Genomic DNA, 21,583 nt, shown 5'->3' with positions numbered 1-21,583 from the left:
TCTACTGTGCTGACATTTGCACAGTAAACCTGGCTCCAGAGTAGCACAAATCAGGCAGCTGCAGGGAAAGTGTACTCCGCAGCCGTGCATTCTTCTCCAGCACGCACTCACGGGGGGGGGGGGGGGGTACAAATCAAATAGATGGGAGGGCGCCGGGGTGGCTCAGCCGGTTGAGCTTCCAGCTTGATTTCAGGTCACGATCTCAGAATTGTGAGATTGAGCCCCACGTTGGGCTCCACGCTCAGCAGGGAGTCTGAGATTCTCTCTCCCTCTACCCCTCTCCCTGCTCGCACTCTCTCTCTAAATAAATCTTAAAAATAGATTTAAAAATAGTTTTACTTTAAAAGGTCCTTGACTCAGTAAAAAAAAAAAAAATTAATTTTATCAAATCTCAAACCCCCCAGTATACACCTTTCAAATATTGTGTGTGATGAAACTGGAGGGAGGCAGAAAGCACATCTGCTGCACACCCAAGTGCAATGGCTGTCCTAACGGAAAGTTCTAGTGTGATTGAGTCGCGAGCTGGAACTAGTGCCTTTTTTGTTGTTGTTTTGGAACATTTTTTTTTTCTTGAATTAGTGACAAACTATAGCCAGTAAGACTTGGGTGGCTGGTAGAAATTTTCTCAAAAATGATCCAAGGGAGCTGGAAAACCATTGACGGCATTGGTTGCCCATCGATTCTGGAAAATTCTTACCTGCCACAGTGGAAGTGCCAGCTTCCCAACACTTAAAAGACTTCTGGATGAAATTGGTGGCGATATTAACAACCGGGACTTTTTTGATAAGGTATAATGAAACGTGTCAGTATTTGGAAGATCTGCGCGACTCAGAGAACCAATATTTCCACATGACCGATGTGTAAAGTTGCAAAATCATTCTTGCATACAGAGCCAATCAAAGTGCAATAGAGAGCGACAGATGTGAACGGAACAGAGTCCAAAAGAGGTCATGGATACGGCTTCAGAGGCCACGTTACAAATAATCTTGAGGCAACCACCACTTGTTGAATTTTGATGTATTATCAAGCAGGAGTACCACAAATATATGGAAAAGTCATTAAACCATTCCTCTGTTCTCCTACTACATATCTGTGAGAGACCAAGTTTTTATCACGTACCTCAACCAAAACTAGTTATCCAAGGTGCCTGTGGATGAGTGGAGAGGCAGTTAGAGAACCCAGCTGTCTAATAGTGAGTCAGATATCAAGGGCATTTACAAAAATCTAAAACAGTACTATTCTTCCCACTGAGGTTTTATTTTGTTTTGAAAAGTAGTTATCTTGGGGCACCTGGGTGGCTCAGTCGTTAAGCATCTGCCTTCTGCTCAGGTCATGGTCCCAGGGTCCTGGGATCCAACCGCGCATCAGGCTCCCTGCTCCGCGGGAAGCCTGCTTCTCCCTCCCCCATTCCCCCTGCTTGTGTTCCCTCTCTCTGCATCTCTCTTTGTCAAATAAATAAATAAAATCTTAAAAAAAAAAAGTAGTTATCTTTCCTAAACACAATGTTAACATGTAATGGACTTGTTATTGGTATTTTAAATAAGTGCATTATTTAATAATAAATTTGTTATAATTTCTAGTGCAGAAAATATTTACAGATATAACCCACAACAGCAAAAGCTTTTTGGAGTCTTCAGTTACTTTTCAGAGTGTGAGGGGGACCTAACACCCAAAAGCCTGGGAACCGCTGGTACAAGAAAGACATTAAGAAGGTATCGTGAAGTCCAATGGATGGGGGGACTTCCCGATAAAGTGCTAAATGAGAAATCACTTGAATGACAGTTTGCTTCTCCATTCTCTCTCGACCTTCTTTAGAGTCACTGACCTAAAAGTTCAACGGTATAACGCTAAGAATGCTGAAACTATTTTTAACGATGCGAAGGGAATGGCTTTTCAACAGATCCTTTTAAATTCTTGTCCTAAAATTTATTAAATAAGGAATGTTCATATTTGCGGCACGTTGTGAAAATCTTAAAAATAGATTAGCCTCTAACATTTGCAATACGGCATGAGCGGTACAAGATCGTTATCAAAGTAATGCTATATTCACAAATTAAGAATGAACAAATTCAAGAAACACACTCGCTGGTGTCTTTGCCTTTTGTGGGCACTGGCTCTGGTTTTCCTAAAGATCACTGCGTGCGCTCTTTGCCTGGTCAAGCCGGGGAGTGGCGAGTCGGGGAGGCTGACAGAGAGTAGGGGAAGCTAGCTCTAAGTTCAGATGACAGATTTTAAAAGCATGGACATCAGCAGGGTATTCAAGAACCTTGAGAACTACGTGCAAGCTTAAGCTTTAGCAGCACTCAACCTCCTTGACCATCTGGGCAACGGCATCTGCGCGTTGCTGGCGAATTCTGCTGTAAGGCACCGTGCCGGGGGGCCGCAGGGGGCCCCACTTGGGAGTGGGGTGAGGGATGTAAGCACACAAGAAATCATTTGAGTACAAGAGAGAAGGGACTAGACTCAGGGACATGGCGAGTGAGGTAGGGACAGATGTCCCTACCCTGGCAGTTAGGACGGACGGACGGACAGGCGTGTAGGGAGGAGAGCAGGCCCAGCAGGGCGAGGGGCATATGGGAGAGTTCAGGATGTGGCCGAGTTTATGGAGGCACCAGGGTAGCGTCGGGGGAGAGGCTGGGAAGGCGGGGGGGGGGGGGGGGACCCTCCTGTGGGAGGCCTCCCGCCCAGCCCGAAGGCTTGTGTGCTTCCCTTGGCAGGCAGCGGGGACACAGAGGCAGGTCTGTGAGCGGGCGAGGGACGTGGCCCGAGGGGTGCTTGTAAGAAATCCATCTGGCCTGGCCGTGTAGGCGGGACTGCAGTGGGTGCGAGCAGAACGGGCCTTTCAGAGTTTTAGTCAAAGGGCCCAGGGCGTGTCCCACAGAGGCAGGAACGATGAAAATCAGACAAGGGTTGGCGCCATTAAGCAGCTGTTAAGAAAACCGCAGGCCCAAAATGGCGTCACTTAGGCCAAGTCCCCAGACCAGGAGCTTAACACCTAATCTATTTGCTGTGTCAACCTCTCCCAGAAATGCAGTCATAACCAGTCAGTCAGGAATTTTTTCAATCAGCCAGCACCAAGGAGTCTGCCCACAGGGGTCTTCTCCATCCCCTGAAGAAAGATGAGGTCATCTGCATGATAAGACCCCTTGCTTTCCCTCAAAGGGAAGAGGGGCCCTGCCCGGAACAATGCTTGCTTTCTGCTACAACTTTCTCGCCTCACCCTCCTTCTCCAAAAACCTTCCATTTTGAACAAATATTCAGAGCCCCCTCTACTTGCCAGGTGGGATGCCAGTGGATTCATCAATCATTTAACAAAACCAACTGGATCTTTACAATTTATTCAGTTGGATTTTTACTACTTAACACAGTCCAGGTCACACCACATTTTATAGGAATGGCTGGGTGAGAAACGGTGAAGGAATTTATGTGAACGAATCATCAGAAGAGCCATTCCAGAAAATGGCAACGAATCCCAGGAGACAGAAAGCACATCCGCGGTTGCTGGGAGAGGGAGGGCTTACGAAGGGGCCCGGGACACTTGCGGATCGATGGCCCGGTCACCATCTGGCCTGTGCTGGTTTCACGGGCACATTCGTACGTCAAACTAATCAGATAGGCCACTTTAAATATATGCACCTTATGCATGTCAATTATACCTTCAGAAAAGTTAAAAAAAAAAAAAGACCCATTTCTTAAGTTTGAGGTTTACAAAAGACACTAGTAATTTTAAGAGGTTGTGAATCCCTCTGGGGAACAAAGGATTGGCAGCAAAAGGCAGGAGCCACCCCCCACCTGGGTGGGGTGGGCTGGGGGGACATATCCTGGGGCTGCAGAACTCACAGGCTCCTCCACTCAGCGACAGGAAAGTGAAGGGGCCATTGTCATCAGGGAGAGAAGACCATGCTCTGGGGGGCGGGGGGGGGGGGGGGCGGTGAAGGACGCACTTGCACCCTGAAATGTTTATACGGCTTGTGGCAGGCAGCCTTCTAAGGTGCTCGCAAAGGTCCCTGCACCGCTTGGGGGTGCGGTCAGCTGTGCAGACGACTCTTGGTTTCGGCTCTGATCGTGATCTCAGGGTCATGAGACCGAGCCCCGCTCAGGCCCCGTACTCAGGACTGAGTCAAGTGCCTAACACTCTCTCTCTCCCCCTGTGCCCCACACACGCTTTCGCTCGCTCTCTCAAATAAAGCTTTTTTTTTTTTTAAATGACCCCCAATGTTACACTTAATAAAATAGAAACAGTCTTTACAGGTCACAGAACAGAAAACCTGAAGTACACCGGAGGGCACAGCTGATGAAAACAGCCCTCTGATATCATTTCACAGGACTTGCTTTATCATGGGGACACCCAGAGAAGGACCTGGAAGAGACCAGACGGGCTGAGCTTCCGGAAAGAGCCAAGGTACTCTCTGAAGAAGGGCTGAGCTTTAGCCTTAAAGCCTGTGAACAGCGGGTCCCCTCGGGGAGCAAGGATTCTGGAGCCTGGAGAGAAAAAAGGGGGTATCTTGGATGATGATCTCAGGAAAGTGAGTGACTAGCAAAGTCTTCGGGTGTTGCCTTCCGTAAGTAGATTAAATTTGCGACGCGGGCTAAGAATGCAAGTACTTCAAGTCAAGGGTTGGCAGGCTTTTCTTCCCCTGTAAAGGGCCAGATAGCAAATATTTCTGGCTTTGCAGGGCATGCGGTTGCAACCACTCGATTCTTTGCTGTGGCAGGAAAGCCGCCACTGACGAGCTGTATGTGAATGGGCGGGGTGGGTTCTGATAACATTTTATTTAGAGAAAATGCGGTGGGTGGCATCACCAGCTTGGGCTAAGTCAAGTCCTCCCAGGAATGTCCATAACCTCCGTTTATTACCACTGGGAAAGAGTACATGAACGTAAACAGGGTTGTTTTAAGAGCATAGAAAGGCTCATTCAGATCCCATTACTTGCCCCAGGCTGACGGTTTACCACTAGAGTTATTCCTTGGGGGGGAAAGCACTGTCCCCAGAACTTTCCAGATAAAATGCAAGCATGACAATCTTCAGAGAAAGCCTCATCCCACCTAAATGGCTCTCCGACACACAGAGCTTTCTGCTTAGCACAAAAGCCATTTTATATAAGCTTTTGACAGACATGGAAACACGTGGGTGTGTGTGGCTTATTTGTGAGTGAACAGGAGGGATGCCCGAAAGGACACAGCCTGGGGAGGTGGGCAGACTCGAGCCTCCTACTTCACAGTGTCTCCAGTTAGCTCTTAAGGGTGGCAAGGTCTTGAAACACATTTCATTTTAATGAGCTCTAACAGAAAACACAGCACACAAGGGGTACCATAAAGGAAGTGAAGACCAGATGTCACTATTTCTAAAAGACTGAGAATCGCTGCTTTGGATAATCCAAGTTGGTGTCCCTAAAACCAGATGTTGTGTCTGATAGAAAGCTCCAGATCGTCAATACTGATCGATGTGCTTTTCACCTCTGCTTCCTCTGTTTGCCTACTCTGAGCTGAGAGGATCAGCCATGAGACCAAAAGGCAAAGGGAGTTCTGAGTATGGCAGCCGCTCTTACATAATCAAGCGCTAATCACATGCTAGCAATGTGGCTGATACAAAATGAACATTCATAAACAAGAAATTATATATATTTGGCTGCCATAATAATAGTCTTTGGCAAATGAGCTATAAAATCGTGAACTGCTGTCTATGGTGCATGTTTTGTGAAGACTGCAGGTGATTTGAAAATGAAATGATTGATCCATGGCAGAAAACGAACGGCAAAGAACTCAAACAGCCACCCCCACCACCACCCAAAAACGCTCAGAAACGTTACCACGTGAACCTGGGCCGTGATTCGCTGGCACCTCGTCCACTGTGAAGCCTGGTTTAAGCCAGAACACGGGAGGGGTACAAGCTGGAGATGTGAGGGGGCTCGCCTTCCCGGGTCACACCAGGGCAGCCACCCAGAACCCGGTCGCGACCTGATCACAGCAGTGAACACACGGGCTTCCTACTCTCGACTCTCAGCTCAACCCACACATGCGTGCCCCACACCAGCCAGGGTAGTCCATGTGTGAGCGGGTGCGCTCTTTGGATTTCTGGAACGATCTACGGCCATCTCAAAGCAAGCATCGGAACAATTCGGATTTGGCAGATGGGCAGACGGGGGACTGGTGATTGGCAAAGGGGATGGTTTTGCTGCTTCTGAGCTATCACACTGAACACTGAACCAAGGATGGACCGGTGCATGAAGGGTCCGATCCTTGGTCCATTTGCTTAGAGCCTAGATTAACTAACAGCATCTAGCAAGTCATTGGATTATATTAAAAAACACGATGAGGGACATTTGAGAGTTTCGCCCAAGCTTGCGCTAACGTTCTCCTCACTCTCTCTTTGCCACAAGGAAACAAACCTTTTCCCCCTTGCGCTGCCCCTCCCCCACTCTCCGGAACCAGAGGAGGCATGGGCTCAGACGAGTCAGAGAGAGACCCCAAGGTCACTGTCCTTCAAACTAACCAGGACTCAGTGCCTCAGTGACACACAACTCCTGCATAGGCCTCTCCCCAGACAGCGGTGCGGGGTGCGGGGGGTGGGGTGGGGTGGGGGCAGTGAATCCCTGGAGCAATCCTCAGCCTTTTCCAAAGAGAAAGAGACTTCTAGATCTCTGGAGGATAAAAATTGCTTCTTCAAGTCCTTTCCAGTCCTCCCTTCCTACTCTCGGGCCTCCCTCTAAGTTAGTGGTTCTCAACTTATTGTGCGTTGGACCCATCTGGAAATCTTGAGACGTAAACTGTGAGTCAGCAGGTTTGGGTTGGAGCCTGAGACTCTGCATTTGTCACAAGCTTCCAGGTGAGGCCAATTCTGCTGGTCCAGAGATCACCCTTGGTGCGGAGGGTCCAGCCTCCTGTAGACTCCACTCGGAGGCCTGCGCCACACGATGTACCGCGACCTCGGGCAGTGCCTACACCTTAAGCACGACATTCCGACGAGGACAGGTGCAGCATCAACGATTCCTTCCTCCGCCACCATCTCAGGCCGAGGCCACCAGCCTCGCATTCCCTGCAAGTCGGGGGAGAGGGGGCGGGGGGTGGTCACTGCTGTCACGGCCGCATAGGTGGGAGAGGCATTTTCCTTCGGCAAAGATCTGCTTGGCCTCTCTTGAAACCTCTTCCCACTGCCCCCACCCCCCAACTCTGGAAAGAAACTGAGAACTCTGGGGGGAGTGGGGGGGGGAACACACCAGAGCCATATGGAATTCTCTATTTTTTCCCTCACACCATCTGGTTTGGGATCTAAGTACAGAATGGCAACTGCGTTGATTTAAGAGCCAACAAAATCTCCAAGCAACTGGGAAGGCGCTCACAGGGCTGGGTCTGGTCCCCTGGCTCCAGCCACAAACCATCCCCAGCGTGTGTGCCCCAGAGGTGCGTGTGTTCCCATGCCTGCAGTCAATACATGCAGGAAGGGCAAACTGTGTGCGCGTAAAGGCCATTGCCGGATGTTTGAAAAGGATTCTGGAAAGCAGGTTGCATGCTTTTGTTTTCTCCCCCTCAGACAAGACCCTGCTCGTTCACATGAGGTCTCACCAGCAGTGGGGTTACTACATTTCTCCTCATACCGTTCCAGAATCCCCAAAACTCCGAAAATGTAGGATTTGGGGGTTTTGTCTAGCTCATCTGGGAACAAAACCGGTACTGACCGGAGCTTACTTGGTTCCCAAACCTGACCCGAATGCACAAGACGCTGTTTCCGGGCTCCATTTACCAGGCCTGGGTGCTCCCCAGAAGGAGTGGGATCTGTGGGGAGTGCCCAGGCCTGCCTGGGGCTATCGGGAGGCACACGGAGCGTGCCCCACGTTACTTTCCCAAAACCCGAACTCTTCTGAATTCTGAAACGAACTTAGCCCCCAAAAGTTTCGGGGGAGGAAAAAAATGAAGCCTGTGTTTTTCCTCTCAGCTGTCACTGCCGCTTAGATGGCCCGTATTCTGGTGTCTGGCCGTGGGGTCAGGAGCTCGTGAGCGACACTGGGACGCTCTTACAGCAGCTGCTCAACAAGTAGCAACCAACAGAGGGTTTACGCCCCGAGAAGATACTGATGTTTACTCTTTCCCACCAGGAAAGACACTCAGGTTTTTTCTCCACTTCCAACCGGCTTGGTGTCTTCCAACACATTCTTAAAACAAACACCATTCTCTTTCAAGCAGTTTCTGGTAACTTCGAGGCCTTCCTGTCCCGTTATCAAATACCTCCCCCTCCCCCAAGAACTGTGCGCATCTAATGGTGCTGGGGAGGGGGGGCGGGCGCGGAGATTTTTTAAAAACAGCATGAGATAGTTTACCTATACAATTCACCTGTGTTAAGTGTGCAGTTCGATGGCTCTGAGTTGTGTAACCATCACCACAGTGTAACTTTAAAACCTTCCCATCGCTCCAAAAAGGGTCCCTTGTACCCGTCAGCAGTCACCGCCCACCCTCCCTTTCCTCCAGCCTCTGACAAACAGGAATCCATGTTGTGTCTCTGTGCATTTGCTAATTCTGGAAATGTAATATAAACGGAACCAGAGAATAGTTGGTCTCTTATGTCTGGCTTCTTTTACTCAGCATGTTTTTGAGATTCATCCATGTTGTAATATGTATCAACATCTCGTTCCACTTTATTGCTGAAGAGTATTCCACTGTATGAACAGACCATGTCCAACAGCAGTTTTTCAATCGAGATTCCAGAACCCTCTCCATTCCTTAAAGGATCTATGAGAACAAATGTCTACGTGACTTCTTGTTCATGTTTTCTAACTGGACTGCGCGTGCGCATGCGAACACACACAGCTGGTGCCTGACAGCCATGTGTCAAAAGAAGAAACGCGTACTTCAAGATGTAGAAATCCAAAGTCGGACTTCATGTTAATTAACCTGAAGCCACAATTTGGGTCTTAAAAGAAAAAGTTTTATTGAATTAATGATAAGTGTTGGACTTTGTACCTCAACCTACATTGTACCTCAGGGTTGCTCTTTCTTGAGTTGTAGATTCTACACGATCATTTCTGACTGATTCCTGAAAAAGTAGGCAATGCAACTATTTGGGAAGAGTAACACTAAGGAATCACGAAAAACCATAGCAATACTTGAAGCCTGTTGTGTTTCTCTGATCCACCACCATCCCCTTCTCTCCACGTTTTAAATAACTTTGAAGTCATCTGAGTTTTAGCTAACTGAGCCAGGTCCTAAGACAGGTGTAGACTTGGGGAATGGGGACGGTGGGCGTTCTCCCCGCTTCTGGGCCCCCCCATATCTCACTCCAACCTAGCACCTAGCAGTTCTGAGAGACCAGTGTTCCTTGTGAGCAAGGAAACCAGAAACCAGACCCAACAGACCTACCTGATGGGATCGAGTACACAGTTATCCGATCCTCATGTCATGGGCTTGGGTTTTATCCTTCTCAAAGACAAAGATGTTCAAACAGAGTGCTGCAAAGCAGTGGGGCCAGGAAGCCATTGGGGGACACTCCCGGGCCTCTTGGGGCCAAGGCTCCTTGAGCGCCCCGGCCCCGTTCTTAGTGCCGTAGAGGACACACGTGACACCCACCACCACCCCCTGTCACTGGTTCAGACATTGGAAATTTCGGAGTTACCCCAAAGCTTTATGTCATTGCACACTGCTCCCTTTGAGAAGAAGAGGTGAGGGCAAGGAAAGGGGAAAGAGGGAGAAGAAAGAGGCCAAAGATGGGGTGGAATGGAGAGGAGGAGAGAAAAACAAAAGATGATTAAAAAAATCGTCAAGGGCCAATTCCACCCACGCCCCTGCGAACAAATTAATGCATCAAACAAAACATAAAATAGCACCACACTGAAAGAGCCATTACAAATAATATTAAAGATAACAGTTGACTTGCTATTAGAATTCAGCCCGAGGCTGTATTTACCTGGACTGCTCAAGGGGCTAGCCCTGTCCCCCAGGGTTGGCACGGGATGGTACTGGTGGTTCTTTGAGCCTGGGTACATCCAGTGGTACCTGCCAATTTCCATTTCAGCTCTGCTGTTCACTGCCAATTTCAGGTGGCAAAGAGTCAGTGTCTCTATCTCCAGCAAAGATTCTATATCAGCATTTATTCTTTTACCATATAGTTAAAGGAAATGAGGAGTTTAAAAAACACGCGACTGAAACCACAACCTTTCCGTACCGGCTGATGACCGAGGCAGGATGAATCGAGAACGCTGGAGTCTCCTCCGTTCTTGACGTTGACGAAACTCACCCAAATCGCCTTCTCCTTCCTCACTGTCACCATGATGTGCCCCCACCCTGCCCCTCAGAACGCTCACTTTGGGCAGACACTATTTATAGTGGAAGTCCGGCTTCTCCCAAGACTGCTGCTCTTTCTGGGTATTTCCCTTTCGGACCAACAGAGCGCCACATTCACTGCGGCCACACGAACAAGGGTGACTACAGGCTCACCCTCCGTGATGGTACCCAGCTGCAGCCTTGAAAATCTGGCCAGTGACCCCATGGCCTGCTGAATCTTGGATCAAACTCCTGTCCTGCCACTGACATCTGCAGTATTCTCTGTCAGCTCTTCTTAAGCTCAGTACTTCGGAGTCTAGAATGTTCTGGATTAAATCCTGTTCCAATGACCTCCCGGTGTCTGAGAGAGTAAGGGCTGCCGGGCTTGGGCTCCAACCACTGCCTCCTCACACACATGGTGACGAGTGGCCTCCTGGGGACTTGGGTCCCTAGCTGACAGCAGGACTCTCTTTCCCACTTCTTAAGGGACTGGTGGGAAAGACACTTCTCTAGCGGCGTGCCTGACCCGGAGACAGCTGCTGGGAACTGAGTGCAGCCACGATCTTAAAATCCCCAAGAGCTCAAAAGGTCAACTACGGCCAGTGTGTGTCTGCGAATCACACAGAACCTCACAAGGGGTTAGGCCCTGTGGGGCGGCCACAAATATTTCAGGAGAAAAAGCGATTCTGACGTTGGTGTGGGCCATGACTCCATCGGCAGATCAGGGCAGCATGCTCCACGGGGCGCCTGGGACCGCTGAGGGGGAGGCTTGAGCCGACAGCCACGCTGCGGGGCGACAGAGCGAATGCCCGACCAGGGCCGCGGAGAACCTCACAAAGCCTCCACGGAACCCCACCGGCAGCGCGCACGGTCCCCAAAAACTCCCGAGGTTCTCCCCCACTGGAGAGTGGGAGACTTTTCTAGGTGGTGTTTCAGAGAAAGCCTTTATGGCGTCAAGGGAAAGCAAAACTGCCTCTTAAAAGACGTGTAAACAATGTAAACACGTTTAAAGATGTTTAAAAGGGGAGAAAAAGGGGCTAGGGCCAGATCGGACCTGCCCAAGGACACTACTTGCAGCCGCCTCGTCGTCAGTGGTGCTGAGGGCAGCCCCGATTACCGAGCGCCCGGGCCGCGCAGGCGCCACGCAAAGCACGCTGCACCTGCTACCTCGAGAACGCAAGGTCACGGTGTCGGCCACAGCCATCCTGGGAAATCGGTGCTCTCAGTGTTCTAGCTTTCCAGATGGAGAGAGCAAGGGCAAGGAGAAGGGAGGTCGCCTGCCCACGACATCATGCAGCCAGGGGAGGACGAGCCTGGGTACGAACCTGGGCCATGTGACTCCAGAGGGCGGGCCTCCGAAACCCCCAGACCAGCCCACTGCAGCCCGCAGATTTGCTACCAGTTTCTCCTCTTTTGCTGAGGCAGTGGTTCGCCCGACAAGAGCTTTGCTGAGGTCAGTGGGGAGGTGAGCTGTACCTCTGTGCCTCCTCAAGAAAGGTCTCGGGTCCCAAGCTCTTGAGGTTATTTCGGGGTTCTGGAAAGGACTTAACTCTCAACTTTCCCGGGATTTAGATTTTTGCTTCACTGCTCAGGAGATGCTCTCTCAGATGTGGGTTGTGCTACGTTGTCTGAGAGCCAAGACACCCAGTGGGGCTGGTGGAAAGAACCAGAAGCAGGGTAAGTGGCTGTGAGCCCTCCACCTCAACCTCCAGCAAGAGCACTGCAAGGAGCTCGAGCACGTTTGATCTGGAAATTTCTCATCGTCCTCTAAAGAAACATTTCTCTCTCCATGCCCAAAGCACAGCAGGTGCCCCATAAATGTCTGCTGGAAGAATATCTGGTTGAAGGCAAGGTAGCACCCAGGGACCCTGTGGACCAAGAAACGAACCTCCAGGTCCCCCACCACACTGACCTCACCCAAGGCAGGCCATGCAATTCCCTGCATCTCTGCACAGGATACATCCATTCTCTGTTCTCATCTCCTCATGCATGGGGAAGTCTCCAGACAGTCAGGCAATCAGGCACAGGCTGTTAGGCAAGGACAATAAAAAACCATGGACTGCCCAAAGCTTCTGTATTTTCTGACCAAAACATGGCGGCCATGCCAGACATGCTTAGTTCAGCGTAAAAATACTCCTACTCCAGCAGATGTGGAGATGGGGTCAGCAAGGGGATGGCTGTTGTCCAAAACTTCTGGGAAGGCCTTTTTACAACAGTAAATCTTTAGACATGAAAGAAAAGAAAGCCATGTCTATTTTCTATTTTGGACCCAAATCTTGGAGACATGAAATATAAAACTAATGCCAAAATTTCAAAGAGCACTGCGGTATCATCTTTGTTTAAAAAGGACGGGGTCCCAACACTTAGGACGGAGTCACAGGATTGCACGGAGAAGCCTCAGCTTGAATGGTCTAATTAAAACACTGTCACGATGCTGGGCAACTGGCAAAAAAGGGGAAAATGGACACACACAGCCAGGAAGGTCCTGGCTGAGGCCCGACCGAGGGAAGACTGCAAATGTTCCCCTTAGGGGAGCGGAAGCCAGGGATGGGCAGGAGACCGCCCTATATTCTGGAAGCAGCACAAAAGTCTATGACATCTGAGCTACTACGTAGAGCTGGGGCTGAGGGGTGCGGTGGTGGCTGATGGTGACAGTCACAACCGTGGATGGTCATCACCAAAGGTGGGTATGAAACAAACAACGGGGAATTGAGGAAAGGAAAACAAAACAATGTACCTTCTTTGTACCTTTTTTGTCCGGTTACTTAGACAGTGTGATGTCTTTCTGTGACAAGGCTGTGGAGTAACTGAACTGCAGACCGGTATACTTTCTGGCATCTACAAAATTATCACCGGAGGCAACTAAGTGACAAAGACTGAGCTTCCTTCGAAAGACCATACTCCCTAGGCAAGGTCTTTGAAAGCTGGGTCTATCATCCTTCGTTCTGAGGTATTATTTCAAATATTAAGGGAAAGCTCTAACAACACCAGGCAGAGGTCAGCAAGCGATGGCCACCTGTTTTTGTCAATAAAGTTTTATCGGCACTTGGCCACATTTTATTGGTTTATGTACTAGCCACGGCTGTTTCATGCTACAACCGTAGATTTGAGTAGTTACAACAGAGACTGCGTGGCCTACAAAGCCTAAAATATTTACTCTCTGGCCCTTCCTGGATGAAGCGGGCTGACCCTGGCTACCGAACGTGGCGAGGAAGGCTTGGATACAGAAAGAAGTCAACGCAATTAATCAAATCAGCCTCCAAAAGAGAAAGCTAGTTTATTTTCTCTTTTTACACGTGTCTGGAAGAGACAGGTCCCCGGACTGGCTGAGGAGGAAAGTTCTCCCCTCTGCTACTGTCGTCCTGCTATTTAATCTGCCACCGAGACAGCAAAATTACGCTTAAAACCAAGATCCTGCTATATACATAGTGGTCCCTAAGATGAGTTAAGTGCCCCTGTACTCCTCTCCCGTGTGCTGGGAGGAGAGAGGATGGACGATGTTTCAAAGGAGAGGATTATTAAAGGAACGAATGAATGAACAACCAGGTCCATTCGTGCAGCTGAGACCGGAGCCTCCCTTTCTCACAAGCGAGCGTGTGTCGCCATGTTCCTCCGTCCCACGGCCACCCCTATTCCTGGTCGGCCATTCTCACAGGGCTGTACATTTGGCCCCAAGGAGAAAAAAGCAAGAGCATGTCTCTGGAACAATCCAATTCATCACCAAGTCCCAGTGAGGGGAAATTTACTTCGGGGGGGGGGCACTCACTGGCTATTTCACACGTTATCAGATACAACAAGGCTCCCAAGTCATGTCATTAAGATGACTTACTCTAAATCGACTTGTAGTTGCAAGTCACAGAAAAATGCGATTTGTAACATGACAATCTGAACTCGAGGTTTCCACCCAGTTTCATGGAAGGCAATTCTAAATTTCCAGAAATGGGTCGGAATTCTTTGTCTAATGAAACAGCCAGGCCAAGTCTTGAAAAATACGCTAATGGAAACAATATAAAAGTAGGAGATGCACTAAATGACTCATTGAGACCTTCTCCACCCTTAACTTTCTAAAAAATAAAATAAAACAAGGTAAAAACAAGCTGTATCAGACCTACCACATACGTCCAGCACCATCTGGTCCGCCATGCCTTTCTCTACAGCCTATTCCCCAGACACCCTCTCTCCAAATGTCCTCCTTGGCAGACTCTTAGAGGGAAAAACTGCATCTAAAACTTTCTCTGTACCATATTCACATAATCAAGTTAGAAATTGTCAATAAAAATCTCAAAATCAAATCATTTCTACATCACCAGGAAGAGCATAACATGTTAAATGTGTCCCTCAGGGTTCTTAGCTCACAGGCCATATATTCTAGAAGAGTTTTCTTCCTAAAAAGAAAATCAGATAGGGCCCAAGGTGCACGCATTTAAATTAAAACAAACAAACCAAACCAAACCTAAACATGTAAGACATTATATTTGATCAAAAAATTTAAATGAATGTGTTAATTTTTTTACACAAGTCAACAATCTGAATTCATTTCTTACGGTGCTTACGTCCTAGAATTTATTTCCAATTACACATTATTTCCAGTTTACTACATTTTTCTTCCTATGTGGTTTGATGCCTGGAACTCTCAAAATTATTTCAGCAGTAACTCTAGGCACTTAACTAGCTCCGCAATAATTGTTTCAGTAGATTCCAATTTCCTACATGTAATAAAAACAATTTGCATCACAGATTTTTTTCACACAATACAGCAATTGATTCAGTTGTTTTTCTCCCCCTTGACTGAGCACTCCCAGCACTTCCCGATGCACTGGTTTTCACAAATGAATTGACATCAAGTGAGACTCCACAGAGATGAGCAGAAGCCTAGCTCTCCGTCTCTTGATTAGTGAGGCCCATGGTCCTTTGACTCTGTCTTATTCATTCCTTCCACTTATTCCATTTCAGTGAATCTGTTTCCTCAATCCTTACACTTTGATTCAATTTAATGCTTCTAACGTAAAAACCGTTATTTGTAATAACCTGACATTTCTTACAGCCATCTGAGTAGACCAGCTTGCTTTCCTTAAACATTTCTGGGTAGCAACTGAATACTTCTGGGGAATTTTGATCATCTAGTAGTGTTCTGGGGCAAAAGCCATGAGGCAGTTTCAAACACACACACGCACATATACATATATATATATATATTTTTAGGATTTGGATTATTTTTGTTTAAATTAGGAACAAAGTCCTCCTGATTTAAAGAAATAGCTCTCTTTGTCCTGCCGAAGGAAGTGAGGCCAACTAAAAGAGTTGAAGTCAATTTATACAGCTAAGTGTAATTTCTATTCTTAATATTAATCCAAACAATTCTCCAAAGTAGTAATTATCCAAAGCTAGAATTCCCATTGGGCAATAATACCCCAAATTAAGAGGCAGGTATGGCCCCTAGCACCAAGTACTAAAAACTAATGGGAAAGGGGGAAAAAATAGACGTGCATGAAAAACTCTTTGGGAAGTGACAAAATGTATAGGATTAAATTTCGGAAATTAAATCCCTTGCTGAAAGGCTTAAAAGAAACACACACACACACACACACACACACACATCCACCAGCTCTAGAATTATATCATGCCTTCTCCAATGATGTCAAAATTTTAAACGTACATTTCAAGGAAATCAACACTTATAAATTTCAAATGAAATTGGAAGGAATACTGGAGTGACAAGCAGGCAGAAACGTGTGTGTGTGAGAGAGTGTGTGTGTGTGTGTGTGTGTGCGCGCACCTAGAATGACAATGGGCAAGCAAACCGGGGGAAATGACAAAGGTGATACTTGTGTGGGTTTTGACTTGGGTGCAGCCGGCCCGTGAACTTGTTCGGCTACACGAAGATTAGCAGATAAGTCATCCTCCAAATCAGCATTGGTGACGGGTCCCATAGTGACCACAGCCGCCGGGGTGGTGGCGGACACATACGCCCAGGCCCGGATGCTGACTCACGCCTGAACTCTACACCTGACAACAGCTTGCGTTCACCTGGCATGTCTGAATTACCTCAACAGCTAGTGTCTATCAATGTTGGCAATTTTTAAAGTTCCTCCAGGCATCATCTCTTGCTTCTAATTTTGTCTCTGAAACCATGGCTAACTCACTAATGAGTTTTTGCCTACAGATGGTCAATAGATGTAGTACATACCGCCTGTGGATTCGGTGTTAAAGAGTATTTAGTTGATGTAAAATCATAGCAGTCCATAAGACTAAACGAGGATGAGATACGGAGCTGTGCACTAAGGATTTCATATTGGCTTTGTGCCCCTCACTTGCTTTTGGAGAGGGGAAAAAAAAAAAGGTATGTTTTTTGCAGAGACCAAGATGGTTTTATTAATGGTTTATCAATGGTTACTCTGGTTTATTAATATGGTATTTGCCATAATACCATTAACATGTTTGGTATTAATATGGTATTAAAGTGGGCACTAAATGAAATCATCTGTTTTGGGAAAACATTGCGGTGAACTGTGAGAGGCATCCCCCCAACAATGCTATTACATGATTACGCCCCACAAACTTGATCTCTAATCATTGCAGAAATCAATCTTTACTTTTATCTCCAATCCTCGGCTTCATAAATACTCCCCCAGAGCTTCTCTTATTGCTATCTGGTCACTCATATCAAATTAAAAATATAGGGGTGACTGGGTGGCTCAGTCATTAAGTGTCTGCCTTGTGCTCAGGTCATGGTCCAAGGGTCCTGAGATCGAGCCCCGCGTCGGGCTCCCTGCTCCTCAGGAAGCCTGCTTCTCCCTCTCCCTCTGCTGCCCGCCCTGCTTGTGTTCCCTCTCTCGCTGTCTCTCTCTCTCTGTGTCAAATAAATAAATAAAATCTTAAAAAAATAAAATAAAAATAAAGTAAAATTAAAAATATATACATACAAGAAAAGGCAAGGTTTCTGTTTTGTTTTGTTTGGGGGGGGCGAGGTAGGTTTCATGCGGGGATTGAATTAAACTGCCAATTTTAAAATTCCAATACTTAAGGCCACCGAAATACACACTTCAAAATGGCAAAATGGTTAAAATGGCAAATTTGTTACGCAGATTTTATCAGACTTTGAAATTTAATTAACTGGAAAAACGAGATTGCGCTGCTTAGGATACAATGTTATTAAAGCGCTGTGTACAGAAGAAATTCCGTATAAAAAACAAGCAGCTTCTACCCAAGCCTGCTAGGCTCAAATACATGAAATTGCCATGTTTGTAGGTGTAAAATGGTTGACTACTTCAGCAATTTCAGACCGTTCAACCCACATCTTCCTAAGTAAAACGGAGTTGTGCTCCCGCCCTGGAAAAATCACTGTTGCTTAGTGCCTGTCAGCCGGTCCCGGGGCCGGGGAGACACCCTCTGCATGGAGGCCAGTGGTCTTAGAACCACTGCAGGTGTTAGACTGCGTTCCTGCGCCTTTAGGACAGTCTGTAGCTTTGGGCGCGGGAGACAGGTGAGCGGCGTCTCACATTGTAATTTAACAGTGGCTGAGCAGATTCTACGCGCTATCGCCCTCGAGACCGGTTTTTATCTAGGAAAAGACAGATGAATTTTAGCTTCTACTTTCGGTCATCTTCTTCCTGCTAAACACGTATTTCTCTAAAAAGGCCATTCCTTATGTCAACATTGTGGTAAGATTCCCCTTTAGGGACAGGACCTTTACCAATTCTCCTCCTCCAAATCTCCAAGTCATAAATGGCAGGGGACCCTCCACCCCTCTCCATCAGCACCAGGGTGACAGAGCTGACGTCCCCTCTCTGAAGCTCCTGCTGTAAATGGTTATTACATGTCACAGTCAGGGCTTTATACAGGGAAAGACTACTATCGTATTCAATAAGAGAACTAGAAAACATCCAACATCACTACGGCATTAGCGGAACCAAAGCATATTTAGTTTGCGGCCCCCTCCAGATCCTCCCCAGCATTAGCAGAAAACAATGCATTCCATGCCCCTGGAGTATAACATGCAGAACGTGGGGACCCAAGTTATGACTCATTATATTAACAAGAAAAAAAAAAAAAAGACCGTTTCCCCAATTCAGCTACCCAAGGTGACAAACTGTGGACATCCTGGGAAATCCCACGTTCGGTGGGAAGATTTGGAACAGGAATGGGCTGAAGAAAGGCTGCTCTATTAATCGAACATCAGCCTACAGGCAAAAACCACCCTGAAAGCAAGACCATGCCAGAGGGATTGTTTCAGAGCTATTTTACGAGAGACACAAAACCGGGCTCCCCCTTTGAAAGCACCCCCCAGTGAAAAGCTTGAAACAGGCTATTGTCAGAGTGCCGGGTACCTTTTCTCTCTTGGCTTTGTTCAGTATGTTCCTCGGCTGCAGTTTCCATGGCTGGCTTCATACCATCCACCAAAAATGCTTTTCCCCGCTCCCCCAACACACACTTTTCCCCTCCTCTTCCTTTTCTTTTGGACTCCCCTCCGTCTCTTATTTACACCGTGTGATTGAGAGGTTCTGTTCTTCACTACAGTAGATTGCAGTCCCTTCCAAGATGCAAAAGGCTCGTCAGCGTCAGTTTCCCCTCTGCCTACTGGTCCAAAAAGACAGCTGCCAAGGAGCCGGCGGCCACACGTCAGCGAGGATCCCAGTTAGAACACGGCCATCCTGCGCCCCGTCCCACTGCGGCTCCCGGGGGACAGCCGCGCCCCCGCCCGCCAGCCCCCGCGCCGCTCACTCCCGGCCAACAGCACCCACTGAATGCTAATCAGCTCTCCCAGGGAAGAACAGACTTGTGACATCAGAGGACGGGATGTGGAGGAGAAGGCGGGGGGGGGGGGGGAGAAGAGAGAGAGAGAGAGAGAGAGAGAGAAAGAGAAAGAGAGAGACAGAGACAGAGAGCCCCCTCCCACCACGTGACTCAGCTGGTCAGGATGTCGGTTCTCTCCGCTGAACGCTGGGCTTCCACCCCTGCAAACTCCTTCCTTCCACGGGGGACCCCTTCTCATGGGGCATCACAGGCTGACTGAAGTTCATTTACCTGACCCTGGCAGAATATAGGCAGAGGACCAGCCCATGGTCTCTGCTTTGTTCACTTTCTTTAGTATTTGACTTTCACGCAATCTCTAGTAGCTAGCTAGATTTAAAATATATATATAAAATATATATATAATATTGGTATATAATTATATATTATATATGTATCATAAGATATATATTAAAGAGGGGAGAAAAAAATACCTAAGAGGGAAGAAAACCCACAGCACAGATTTAACAATAGCTGTATGAAATTTGGCAGTAGAATTATAACCCATTCCCTGTCTACAACTAACACATGTGACAGAAAGAGAAACTCTTGAGCTCAAGCCCAATTCATAAAAAGGTATCCCTCCATATTTAAAAGTAAGCATAACATGCGGCAAGTATATCTAGCTGACATTTTGGTGACTTCTTGGAATGAAAATGAAAATAGAATGGTTTTTCTTACTGGACATGATTATTTCTATATAGAGCTTTTATTCATTAGAACCTCTCCCTCAAAGTCAAAAGGGTGTTTTCAAGAGCAGTCTAAATGTTCAGCATAAAGGCTATTATTGTACCGATAATGACTGACTGCTGGTTTCACGAGCCTTCGTGCATACCCAGAGACTATGGGACCACAGTTCTCAACACATCCAAGCATAGAAAAGCCTTTATCTTGGTCATGAGCCGTATGTTTCCAAGCATCACTGGTTTCTGTACCATGGTTTAAGCATTTGGTTGACCCACTTACCTTCACTGTCTCTACTAAAGATATTTATAGAAATTCAAGTCAACTACAGGGATGAATACTGAAAACCACAGGGTGAAGGGTTCTCTGACAGGTAACAGCCTTCCAGTTGGTTGGGTTGAGCACCCACCTCAGAAGCAAACATTAATTAAGACAAGTTAGAGACCACCCTCTCCTACAAAATCTCTTCCAAAAAATCTGACGCTTTGTTGCTCAAGCCTTCCAAAAAAAAAAGTGCAAGACCTTGAATCAAAATCCTCCAACAACCTGATCTTTTAATGCCTTAGTTTGAGATAATCCCCCAAACCTTCTACATTCAATACCTCTGGCTCCTGGTAAGCCAGAAAAGACTTTGAAAACTCGTTTAGCCTGTCCAACATTTTCTTCTGATTTTACTTCTCATTTTTCACTGGAGCCAGCCTCCTAGAAGTCCACACCCACAATCAACTATTCCTTTAACTGATGGTCCTGGCCAATTTTACTGTCTCCTGGCGAGATCAGTGAGGAGCATGGCAGCTTAAAACTTCAGACAGTCAGAAAGAGATTCATTTGTGATCTAACTACATCCATGGGAAAACCTGATGATGTGTCCAGAACAAAATTAAAAAAAAAATTCAATCCAGCACCAAAAGGGACAATCATGACTAGCTATGCTATTGGTTTTGTTTTAAAAGTGTCTAGCAAAACCACTCAATTATACACCCGGCAGAACACTTTTTTGGCTTTTACCTAATATGACTGTTAGATGTTAAAGTGGGAAGGCAGAATACGGAACAGGTTCTACATTTAATATGGAAGACATTTTCAATTTAAGGACAACTCTGGTTCTGTATCACAGTCTTAGAAATCAAAACCATTGGACAAAATATTCACAAATTCTCCAGGTGATACCTTGACCTACGTTCCCCTTGAAGAACTGTATGCAAATGAGCAAGTCACCATTTCTGCCTTGTTCATAACTTCACCATGTTCTTTTCATGAGGCTGATAACATAGGACAATTCTTAAAGTTACCTTTACCAACAGCCTCAAAATCTCACTGATGTTTATGAAAAACCAACTGAGTTGGAAAAAGCATGATGGAAAAATTGTTAACAGCGAGAAAGAAGAGTATACATTTATAACATTTCTGGGGTATGCCTCCATGTTTGACCAGAACAATCAGATACGTATAATGAGCAGGATGGGAGATGGCTCATAAAGGTGAAAAATATTCTTTGAGCCCCCTGAGTTAAGTCAGTCTGACTGAAGAATACTTCTGAAAGCCAAAACAGGAATAGCAAACACACAAAATGGGCATATTAGATCAAACCACACAAAACTGCTAACACTGACTAAGAAGAACAGTAGTTTCACAGGGTTCACCATTTGCAAGTCTTCTGCAGAATTCCAGCCAGTTCCATAAGCATGCATGGAATCACCTTCCAAGTGCTAACATCTACAAGAGGCACAAGACTTCACGAGAGACGGTGCCCGTCTCCGAGTCACCCGTAGACTGATGGGCCCCAGAGAACCCTCCTAAACCAGGGCGACCCTACCGGCTGCAAGCCCTCTAGTATCACGACAAAGAAGGTGAGAGG

At 47.1% G+C, this 21,583-nt stretch overlaps 1 protein-coding gene across 1 annotated transcript in view; it reads right to left on the bottom strand.

Annotated features, from left to right (window-relative positions):
• The window catches only part of GPM6B (glycoprotein M6B), a 41,632-nt gene extending 22,993 nt beyond the window's left edge, over window positions 1–18,639 (bottom strand). Inside the window, 2 exon segments of the mRNA XM_028114976.2 lie at window positions 9,896–10,015; window positions 18,579–18,639. Of these exon segments, the coding sequence (XP_027970777.1) occupies window positions 9,896–10,015; window positions 18,579–18,639 (181 nt within the window).
• Between the last annotated feature and the right edge of the window lie 2,944 nt (window positions 18,640–21,583).

This window comes from Eumetopias jubatus, unplaced genomic scaffold (assembly GCF_037043125.1).
Source record: "Eumetopias jubatus isolate StellerSeaLion01/CBP00866 unplaced genomic scaffold, mEumJub1_p1.0 scaffold_11, whole genome shotgun sequence".
In the NCBI taxonomy this organism is placed as follows: domain Eukaryota; kingdom Metazoa; phylum Chordata; class Mammalia; order Carnivora; family Otariidae; genus Eumetopias; species Eumetopias jubatus.
This window is presented reverse-complemented; position numbering and strand designations above follow the sequence as displayed.